The sequence below is a fragment of the Lactuca virosa genome, chromosome 6 (assembly GCF_052849685.1).
Source record: "Lactuca virosa cultivar CGN04683 chromosome 6, Lactuca_virosa_CGN04683_v6, whole genome shotgun sequence".
Taxonomy (NCBI): Eukaryota; Viridiplantae; Streptophyta; class Magnoliopsida; order Asterales; family Asteraceae; genus Lactuca; species Lactuca virosa.
The window spans coordinates 114,452,052-114,464,257 of NC_136431.1; the positions used below are offsets into that span (position 1 = coordinate 114,452,052).

At 33.5% G+C, this 12,206-nt stretch overlaps 1 protein-coding gene across 1 annotated transcript in view; it reads right to left on the reverse strand.

Moving 5' to 3' along the window:
• Positions 1–1,952: 1,952 nt before the first annotated feature.
• LOC145119236 (calcium-dependent protein kinase 24-like) overlaps positions 1,953–12,206 on the reverse strand; it is a 10,796-nt gene continuing 542 nt past the window's right edge. Inside the window, exons 1-8 of the mRNA XM_079054859.1 lie at positions 12,113–12,206; positions 11,162–11,285; positions 10,933–11,076; positions 4,416–4,568; positions 4,225–4,340; positions 2,663–2,833; positions 2,359–2,592; positions 1,953–2,268 (exon numbers count right to left, since the gene is read on the reverse strand). The exon at positions 12,113–12,206 is cut by the window's right edge and continues 542 nt beyond it. Coding sequence (XP_078910985.1) covers positions 2,107–2,268; positions 2,359–2,592; positions 2,663–2,833; positions 4,225–4,340; positions 4,416–4,568; positions 10,933–11,076; positions 11,162–11,285; positions 12,113–12,206 — 1,198 coding nt within the window. The 3' untranslated portion in view covers positions 1,953–2,106. The remainder of the gene's footprint in view (positions 2,269–2,358; positions 2,593–2,662; positions 2,834–4,224; positions 4,341–4,415; positions 4,569–10,932; positions 11,077–11,161; positions 11,286–12,112) is intronic.

The window sequence follows — 12,206 nt, forward strand, 5'->3', positions numbered from 1 at the left end:
ACAAAACTTACACACTCTTCATCCTGAAAGCCTCGACTGCTGAAATTTTTCCCAAGTCGACTATTATTTTCTCCATCACTTCCAAAAGCATGTCTATTAGCGATTTCCTTTGATTTCTTGATTGCATCTTCGAAGAAGTACTGGCTTCCATAATAATAAACCTTCACTAAGATAGCGATTCTGCGAAAATGATTTTAGGGTTTTTTGACTATCGGAATTTTGAAATTGGGGTTGTTTGCAATTGACTGAAATAAGAGTAAAGAACAAAAACAACATGTTTCGTCGGAAAACATTATGGCGCCTAGAAGATTTTCCATTATAAAATGACCAACTTGTCCTCATACATACAATGACTCATATTTAATTAGTAAGGGTAGTTTTGTCAAAAGTCATAATTAAAAGAAAAATCATTTTCTATTTTAATACACAACCGGTACAAATGATATATGTTGACCAATGACCCATATGTCATCCATGGTCACCATAAGCAACTATCATGTTGACCAATGACCCATATGTCACCCATGGACACCATAAGCAACTACCATGTTGACCAATGACCCGTATGTCATCCACGGACACCATAAGTAACTACCATGTTGACCAATGACCCGTATGTCATCCATGATCACCATAAGCAACTACCATGATGACCAATGACTCATATGTCATCCATGGACACCATAAGCAACTACCATGTTGACCAATGACCCGTATGTCATCCACGGACACCATAAGCAACTACCATGTTGACCAATGAACCATATGTCATCCATGGGTGATACCATCACACCATAAGCAACTACCATGTTGACCAATGACTCGTATGTCATCCATGGACACCATAAGCAACTACCATCTTGACCAATGACCCGTATGTCATCCATGGACACCATAAACAACTACCATGTTGACCAATGACCCGTATGTCATCCATGGACACCATAAGCAACTACCATGTTAACCAATGACCCATATGTCATCCATGGACACCATAAGCAACTACCATGTTGACCTATGACCCGTATGTCATCCATGGACACCATAAGCAACTACCATGTTGACCAATGACACATATGTCATCCATGGGTGATACCATCACACCATAAGCAACTATCATGTTGACAATTGACCCGTATGTCATCCATGGACACCATAAGCAACTACCATGCTATAACTTTCAGCTTTTCAGGTTCCAACTACCAGGCACCAGACACCAGATCAGACATCAGACTACCGGCTACCAACTACCGACTACCGACCACTAGCTAGTGGCTACCGACTATCAGTTTCTAGCTTTCAGCTAGTTTTATCAAACACATCTAAATACTTTTTCACCTAATTGATTTTCTATTTTTATTTACCTTGTTTATTAAAAGAAATTACACAACCAAACAAAAAAACTCTTAGTTTGATTAATAATATCCACTTATTCAATTTTATATTTATCTATATAAACAAAAAAGAGTTTGCAGTGTAACCCAATCTTCTCATCATGATAAATGTCAATTCGGGGCAACCTTATCCACTAATTAATTGTTTACGATTGACATGATATGGTGGGTGTATATTTATGGATATTATACCATTGAATAATAAGACTGATAATATGAAATTTGGATAGGGAAATGACTACATCTCTTCCGCATTTTAGTTTTAGATAATAAGAATAAGAAATTAATTATATAAGCAGTTGGTCAAACGGTGCTTTCATATACAATAACACATTTTTTTTATTATAACCAATGTGAAATTATTCTTTTCAAATGGATGTGATTTCATGCTTTGAAACGGCATGATGCTATGCATATGACATAATCTTGTTTCTTTCAACTTTTTTTCTTTTGTTTTTTTTAGCTATTTGTTAGAATATATAGTTTTCTTAACCACCCCAACTTGTTCTTAACTTTCATGTTTGAAGTCTTAGGTTCGATACACACTACACATCATAAGATTTCCCGAATCTATGTTACTATGGAAAAAACTTGTAAGCTGTAATTCAGGAGATGACAGTTACATGATTAATTAACTCATTAATTCTAAATCATTTTCTACGTAACCAAAATGTACTACTTCACATAACAAATTAAAGACATCGATCATAGATCAGCTTATCTCAATATCCTCTTCCTCTTCGATTGTATCACCTTTGAACATTTTCACGCTAATTGCATTTAACATCACTCTTGAATACTGTCGAGATGCCATCTTCCAGTCCATCCCTGTCGTCATCATCGCTGCAAACTCCGGGTAACTGATCCTACCATCCTACAACACATTCATAATGGAATCAATACATTTCCAGGTTACTTTGAGTATTGTACATAGAATATGTTGTTCTCTCAATAATTAAATTACCTTATCAAGGTCGGCATCATGTATGATATCATGGACAAGCTTTTCGTTGTGTGAATTTTGGTGTTCTTCAAACAAAGACTCTCGTAACTCATCATACTCAATGTACCCATTGTTGTCCTTGTCAAAATGGTGGAAAGCCCGGCGTAGATGATCATCATTGCTGATCCGTTTCAAGTGAACTGCAACTATCATAAACTCCTCACAGTTCAGGACCCCATTTTCATCAAGATCAGCCTTCAATCAAGTATGCGGATTGTAAGCTATACGACTTTGGTGAATTATATGAATCAAAAGTGGTACTTACAGCTTCCATTAGCATCTGAACATCAGGATCAGCAAGCGGTTGTTCTCCAATCGTACACAAACCATCTTTAAGCTCTTCGAAGGTGAGTGATCCATTCTTGTCCTTGTCCATATCATCAAACATTTGTTTTAATCCATGTACTTGTTCATCTGGCAAGTTTTCTGCTACCACCTGAGTTCAAACCCTAAAAAGGTCAAACACTTTGACTTTTTATGATAACAAGGATGTCATTTGTTATTCACTTATTTTGTATTGTATCCAAAATAACAACATATTTATAGTTTTTCCATAGTTCAATACTAATAAGATGTACTTTATTTTGACCCATAATAACAAGACACTTATTTTTTTTTTTTTAATTTTAACTATAATATAGCAATTAAGCATGCAGTTTACAAGTTGCTACTATCATAACAAAATATAAGTACGTTATTATCATATATGTAAAGAATATAAGGGGTCGTTTGGTTAATCTGTTGGAATCTGAAGGAATTGAAATTTAATTCATTCAGTTTCCTATGTTTGGTTCAAGTTTTGAGAAGGAATTGGATTCCTAAATGTGTCCAACTTTCCTTCCACTGAGGGAAAATAAATTTCATCTAAAAGACTAGAAAATTAAAATTCCTTCAAGTGGGAATGTTGAAGATTACCATATTACCCTTTTCATTTTTAACATTAAATATGAAAAACCTCTGTCACTACTCGCGACCAACTCCACCACAACCTTCGTCACCACTATCCACCACCTCCACTACCACCGCCACCACCACTAACCATCACCACTGATGTCGTCGCCACTGCCACCACCTTCGCCGCCACCACCCACCACTACTACCGCTTCCGTTGCCACCACCACCATCGCCATCGCCGACACCACTACCACCACCACCGTCACCACCACCACCCATAACCTTCGTTACCACCTACACTGCCACCCTACTACCGTTGTTACTACTAACTCTATGATCACTACAACTTCTATTACCACCACCACCATCATCGCCGCCACCCGCACCCACCACCACCACCGCCGCCACTAACACCCACCGCCACAACCACCACTACCTCTACCATCAACACTAGTGATGCCACTACTACCACCACATCCACCTTCGTCGCCACCACACACTGCGTCCATCACCACCACCGTCGCTTCTGCCACCATCGCCGCCGCCACCACCACTTGTTTACTATTTTTATAATTTATATAATATATCTCTACATATAATTATAAAACAATGTAAAAGTAATCAAAAACCAAGAAGGGTAGTTTTGTCATTTTACACTATTCCAATTCCATTTTCCGCCAACCAAACAAAATATAAAATTGGATTCAATTTCCATTTACTGCTAACCAAACAGAATATTGAATTGGATTCCAATTCAAGACAGATTCCAATTCCTCAGCAGATTCCAATTCCTTCAAAAACATTCTGTGAACCAAACGCCGCCTAAATATTTTATTATCATGGATAAAACTAAAATACAATATTGATAGGAAAAGTAAATTACGTTGCTATTTTTTGAAAAATTTCCAATGAAAATTAAGTAAAAAAACTTACCCTAATTACTTTCCTTTTGAATTTGTTCATCAAAGAGAATTGTTGAATTCTTGCTCGTACGTGTTCTCCCAAAGGAATGTTGGGAACCTTGTGGGCATTTTGAATCCATTTGTTTTCTATGGCCACATAAGAAGGTCGTATTACTAGTTTCCGCAGTTGAATGTACAATATAATAAGCATGAAGTACATACCGAGGACCTCTTCCACAGTGAGCCGATCATATGGATTTTGGTCGAGCATGCCCCTTATGATGTTTATGGCATCTTCGGAGACCCTTGGCCAAGGGTCCCTTTCAAAGTTTATGTCACCCTTGATTATTGCTTGTGCAATTCCTTCCTCGGTCTCTGCAACAAGAAACTTTCTATATGTTCAATTTACAGATAACAATAATCTACCGAATAAGTTTATTTATTTCAATTATAAAATCTCAAATGATGCTCACTCATATATGGAATCTAGTTTCTTCACATTGAATTCGGCGAGATATATAGGCTCTAAACATGTAAATGGTGGTCAAAACATAAATTTATAGGCTTTTAACATATAAATGGTGGTCAGAACATAAACATCATTGTTTCATTTATTCTAAATCTTTTCACTCACAATTGAATTCTACAACCATGTAATACCTTCTGCCTTCATTAATTTTTCATATATAATACAAGTTTTAGTTCCTTTTGGATTTTCCCACGAAGGTTCCCACCCAATTACTGTGTCCTAGTTTCTTCTTACGCTTCTATTATTCATCATATTCAATAACAAGTGGGTAACGCTAATCAATATTTTCTTAACACATATAAAGGCTTTAATCGATTTCTCTCTTGCTAAACCCGCTTGCCTAAATGGATTTTCCCTTTAGAACTCTTAAGATGCAACTAAATTTTCCCTCCAAAACTTACAAAACTTTAAAGTTACTTCTCTCATAATCATGTAAAAGGTTGTAATTGAGTTCTATGTAGTATGATATTCCACCGCCAATCGTGATAACATGTTTTATTTAGGTCAAGTGAAGACGAGAGCATTATTGTCTCAAACTCATATAAATGATGCACTAGATACTTTTGGAAGAAAAATACATACATATTGTACTGAAAAAGTGAAAAAGAAAAGACGCAAAGCCATGCCTAAGTCTAACTCCATCTTCACAACAATATCCTATAGGAAGTTTTAAAGAAAAGAATGTTGCACTTTGCATGAAGAAAGATCTTAGTAGTAAAAGGAATTTAAAGAAGAAGTTGTTTCCACATAAACTTTAAAATGGAGGAAACTTGCTCAACCATTATTCAACTTCAAAGAGATTGTGTCTAATTTGGTTACCATGGAAGACAAGTACAACAAAGAAGATTCAGGTTTGATTCTTTTATGCTCACTTCCAAGATAATATTCAAATTTTAAAGATACTATCCTCTACAATCATGATAATCTTACTTTTAGTAAAGTTTATGAAGCCTTACACGCCAAGGAAAAGATGAAGAGGATGGTATCTTCTGATGGTCCCAACAATCTCTAAGCCGAGGGTTTATCTATTTGAGGAACTTCAAAGGAAAAAGGTTCCCCAGACAAGAAATGTGAATTGATTTCTAAGGGTAAAGGCAAGACTTATAGATATTGAAAGAAAGACGAGCTTGAAATATATGAATGCTACAAGCTTCATAATAAAGAAAGTATAAAAGACTTAAATAAATCACAAGGTAAAGAAGATGATAATTCTACAAATTGTGCATGTGACAACAGTTTTGTAGGCCCGTGTGGTTGTTGTTGGGTTTGCAAAATGAACATGGCATTCATTCTCGATTCAAATATCACTTACCATATGTGTCCTCACAAATATTGGTTCACCATATTTGAACCAATTCACAACTCTAGTTTAGTTCTTGTCTTCAATGATTCCCAATGCAAGATTGAAGATATTGACATTACCCAAATCAAGTTGTGCGATGACACTATTGAAACTTTATTTGATAGTAATTTCAGTCCCAATATAAAGAGAAATCTAATCTCTTTAAGTGTCTATGACAATAACGGTTACAAGTATGTGAAGATGGTGTTTTAAATATAAAAAAAGGTTCCCTAGTTGTGAAAAAAATTATATGAGGAAGTCTAATATTCTCTACTATGTATGAGGCGCTATAATTATATGTTATATTATAGGTTCTTCCATTCTTATGATTTCGATGTTATCTCCTAATACTATACTTGCAAAATCGATCGAATCAGATGATGCTAAGATATGACATTATTGATGCGGCCACATGTGTGAGTGAGCTGTAACTCATTTAAATGGTATAGTATCCTTGAAGTATATAACAAATAAAACTTTAAATTATGCAGGAACTACATTTTTAGCATCACCTATGGGACATTCTTGATTATTGATTATGTCAAAACAAATCGCGTGAGGTGCTAGTTATATTATGACAATTATCAATTATTTTTCAAAGAGAATGTGTCCTTACATCTTGTAACGAAAATATGATATGATCTCCATCTTCAATGATTGAAATATTATGATTAAAATGTAAACCATGATTTAAAGAATCTTTATACTGATAATGGTATGGAGTTTTATTCAAAAGAGTTTGATTCATATTAAAAACCCAAAGACATCATCATACTCTACATTGTTCTTTATATTCATCAACAAGATGGTGTAGCCAAAGACATGAACATGAAAATTATCTCAAACCCTATTGAATGTTATATGACTCAAATCTATTTCATCGATTATGGGTTGAGGCACGCTCTACAACTTGTTGTCTCAATGATAGATCTCCTTGTATACCCTTTAAAAAATGAATCTAATTAAAGTATGGCACGGTTCACCTACATATTACTTGAAGTTGAGAATTTTTTGGTACACCACCTATACTCATGTCGACAATGGGAAACTAAAACCAAGAGCCATAAAATGTATCTTCCTTGGTTATAAATTTAGCGTCAATGATTAGAAGTTATTGGATCCTGAATCAAGGAAGGTTGTGATCAACAAAACTACTGTCAAACCATCATGTTTTATTATGATCCTAACCCGATCAATTTAAGGATAAAAATCCCTTCTCAGACCTAGAGATTTAGAACATAGCTCTTGTATTAAGTTGGAGCACACTATTAATTAAGTTAAAGGTAATACTAAAGGTTAGAACAACATTCCAACTGCGAAAAACATACCATTATAGACTTTTCATGATTCCTAGGCACAACCGATCGCAATTGATAGACTTAGGAGGAATATCATACCTCCCAAAATGTTTATTGATACAATAAGCATTTTTTTCTTATGCCTTTTAGGTAGTTGACAAAATCGAAAACTATATTGAGTCATCATCCTACTTTGAGGCTATTACTTATGATAATTCTAATAGATTAATGAAAGCTATACATGAAGAAATGGAGACGTTAGAAAAATATCAAACATGGGATCTTGTAAAACTTTATAATTAAATGAACCAAATTCGTTGTAAATGGGTATTTAAGAAGAAGGAAGGTATTACACAATTAGATTATGCAATATTTAAATCCATACAAGTTGCAAAAGGTTATCACCAAATTCATGGGTCAAATTCAATGAAATATTTTACCTATTTTATAGCATAACCCAAGATATGCATTACTCATCATAGTTGGTATGTAAGATTTAGAGATTTAACAACTTGATGTTAAGACTGTTTTCTTGAATGGGTATACCTTAAGGGTTTATTGTTCCAAAAAAAGAGAATATCTTTTGCATATTAAAGAACTCCATTTATCGTCTAAAGCAATTTTCCCAACAATGATACAAGAAGTTTGACAACTTCATGCTATTATAAAATTTTAGAAGATCTCAATATCATAGTTTTATGTAACTGAAAATTAACAGTGACATGGTTGTTTACGTACTTCTCTATGTTGGTGATATGTCGATTTTTTAAGAAGATGAGGGAAATTTTGAAAAACTCAAAGGATGGGTGGGTAGTGAATATGAGATGAAAGGTATGGGTGATGTAAAGAAGACTAATAGAATGGAAAGTAACATGGACATACTAATTAGAAAAAATATACCTACTTCAGAGAGTGTGTGTGTGTATGAAAAAATATTACATTGATTAAGTATGCAAAATGCCAAATAAGTTAGAAACCACTAGTTGTCCATTTTCGGATATCATCAAAAGTTTCCCTTCAAACAATAAAAAATAAGTTATTTGTCCATGACACACTATTCCATTGTTGTTGGCTCACTTATGTAGGTCATGATTTGCTCTTGTCTCGACTTAACTCATGCCATGAGTATTGTTGGCTTATTTATGAAAAGATCAATGGGTTTATAGATATCGTCATGGTACTTCTGCTACTTGTTTGGAGTTTAGAAAACCGATAACAAGGTTAAATATATAGGTCGAATTTCATTATATAAATGATTTAGACTGGAGAAGATTCCCCACGAGTTATCTATTCACTATTGATGATTGTGTTGTAAGTTGAAAGGCTACACTGCAATCTATTATGGATTTGTCAAAAACTTTATCAAATTATATGGCTGTTATTAAATGATGTGAATAAGCCACCTAGTTAAGAGATTTAATACAAGGTACTTTGTTGTGACTTATCTTGCATTGTGCGAAAGTGAAAGTGTTATATTCCTTATAAAGGATTCCATGTTCCATGAGAAAGCATGAAGCATACTGAGATTAGACAACATTATATCAGAGACTGCTCAAGGCAATACCAAGTCAAGTAAGATCAAATCTAGTGACATCCTCACTGATATGATGAAAAAGCCATTTTTGCTATCCCGGATTGAATTTTTTTTAGCTTTGTTGATAGTCATGTTTAGTCCTTAGTTCTTTTTCTACTACTTGCATAATCCACTTATATGAAAGTTTAGAGTTTCTCTACTAGATATGGACTTCTTATTAAGGTGAAGTTTGTTCCATGCTGATTTAAATTCCTATACATGGCTATTTGGTTATGTGGTTTCCAAGTTTACTAGTTTTTAGATAGGTTTCCTTTTAGTTAGGTGTTTAGATGTTATTATAGTCCTTTTAGGAGGCCTATTAACATGTCATATAGACTACTGTTTCAATTTTTCTAAACATCCTAACATGTACCATCGAATTTTGCAACAATGCAATACCTTGTTTCTTTATTGATTCTTCATAATTTAAAATTATAATATCATGTGGATTTTCATACACTGATTTCCACCTTATATTTGTTTTATGGTTTATTATTTATTGCTTATGTTCTTCATCATATTCTATAACATAAGGTACTAGGGTGGTGAATAAACAAAGGCAGTAGTTGTTTCAAAATTAAATTCAATATACAAAGGTCCACAATATAGTTAACAATTACAAATACTTTTTTAGACTAACAATAATGAACCTTAATCCAAAAATGATGTTGATGTAATTAGACAAACATACATCCTATAATAGAAGAAAGGCATATAGATTTTCATAATTTCTCAAAAGTGGTTATGGGGTAATTCCAAGTGAGAACTATAACACTGACTAGTGAAGACATCCTAGTGTAATGTTTGTTGAGACAAGTTTTCGCTCTAAATATAAGCATCGGCTTCCTTATAATAAGGAACTTGTGATTTAATGTTCTTGTGTTGGTAGTAACACTGATAAGTGAAGGCGTCTAGATATGCTGATTTTTTGGTTATTGTAGTTTTACATGGCCATTTAGTGTATTTAGAATTTATACAAGTGCTAACGGGTACTCAAACAATGATCTAAAACAAGTTAGATGGTGTGGAGTGCACACTTGTATACGCTAATTTTGATCCTGAACACAACGAATGTTGGGGTTCAAGGGGGTACGTCCTTTTGCAACATTATAAGGCATCGCTACGGTTTGGGCAAGAGATATGAATTTGTGAGGTAGTACAACTGGATACCCATATTACCTTCGTCAACCAAACTGCCTCAAACAACTCAAGTTGTCATAGGCAACCTAACTATATGATTAATTTTTCCCAAACAACTCAATTTGCCTAACAGTTTTTTCAGAAAAATACAAATAAATGTTGTAAATCCTTATTTCATTAGTCCTTAATATAATGAGTATATATAGAAAAATACATATATTTCTCTTGTGTATTTGAATCTAAAAGTGTATTTAGTGGATTCTCTCCTACTGAATTATGTGATACCTTAATATAAGGTAGAAATATTTGTTAAGGAAAGTGAACTACAAGTAATCCATCAAATATCAATGAACCATACTCGATTAGCAAAACCAAATATACTTTCTTTCCCAATTTTTGATAACATTTACCCTTATACCATAAATCTAATTTAAGGATGTAGAAACTTTATATTGGTTTTATATAGTTAGTTGTCTACTATTTAAACATGTATATAGGTTTGGAAAACTAGCAAGTTTATATCATTTTTCAGTTAGTGGATTTAAATTTTAGCATTTAATTGAAGAGCATAATAAGCATTAATAGTTTTCCACATCACTTTGGCCCAATCAAGTAACAATCTAGTTTGTTGTTTTCGTAGTCCGATGTAACTTTTTTGCATAGTTCATTGACCTTTGTAACATCTTTAGGACCAAAATTTGTTCTAGCAGTTAAGGTAACGTTAGATTGGTGCCCTTTAATCAAATGTTGAGGGTAAAAGTCTCGCTTGAGACAAAATGTAGATTTTGAAGTAGAGTTGTGTATGTGTAAGAATTAGCCATTCAAACAAAATATTTGAAATCATACGGCATGCGTACCTGCCCAAAATGGGGGAACTCCACAAAGCAAGATGTATAGAATGACACCGGCGCTCCATACATCGATTTCTTCCCCATAATTTCGTTTGAGTACTTCCGGTGCCATATAATATGGGCTTCCGACGACTTCTCTAAACCTTTGGCCTACAAAAAATCAGTATAAGTAAGAAATAATAACGAAATATATAAACCATTAACTATTGATACATATCAAGTCAAGGGCATATACCATGCTCGAAGGATACAGAGAGACCAAAGTCGATTGCTTTTAGAGATGCATTTTCTCCTTTGTGAGCGTATAAGAAATTTTCAGGTTTCAAATCACGATGCATTACTCCATGTGTGTGACACACCTACACAAATATGTTTAATAATCATAAAATATTAACTGAAAATCAATATATATATATATATATATATATATATATATATATATATATATATATATATATATATATATATATATATATATATATATATTGAATTAACAATGAACGTCTATCTGATAACATATCTATGTAAATATAAAATTACTTATACATAGAATTTTGGCGTACATTAAATTATAAAAGAACATGTAAGAAAGAATACTCAAACAGGTTGGAATTTTCTTTCTTGAGGCACTCGTACAAAATTCAAGCTAGATTTATGATATTAGGTTCTTAAATCAAACCCTAACAAAAGTAAACGAATCTTGAGTTATATTCTTGCAGAACACATCAAGACTTCAAGATATTTGTATTTCTTTCTTATAACAAAAACCCTAACCTAAAAAAGTTGACATATTTATGTTGACAAAGAATTCAAGATGAGAAATTCTATACCTAAGATTAGGGTTTTCATTATAAGTAGTAGCGCCCATTCAAGATTTATGCATGCATAACGTTCTTAAAGAAAACTCATAACTAAACATGTTTAAACTTTTAATTGGCAATCCTCAAGAAATCAAGATTTATGGGGGGTTAAAACCTCGAGTTCTTTCAAAACACAAAAAGATATAGCCTCCATCGAATATACCCTTCTTTTTCTGACCAAATCAAAAGCTATCATCATTTTTTGATCGTCAATATTAGTTTAACAACATGCCAAAAACCCGCGGATTTCATTCTTTTACGTTGCATAAAGACGACACATTGTTTAAAAAATGAAAAATATTCATATCGAGAATGAAGTTAATAACCTGAACAACTTCAAGAATGGTCTTAATTACAACAGCAGCGGCTCGTTCCGTGTAATGACCTTTAGTAACGATACGATCAAATAGTTCACCACCT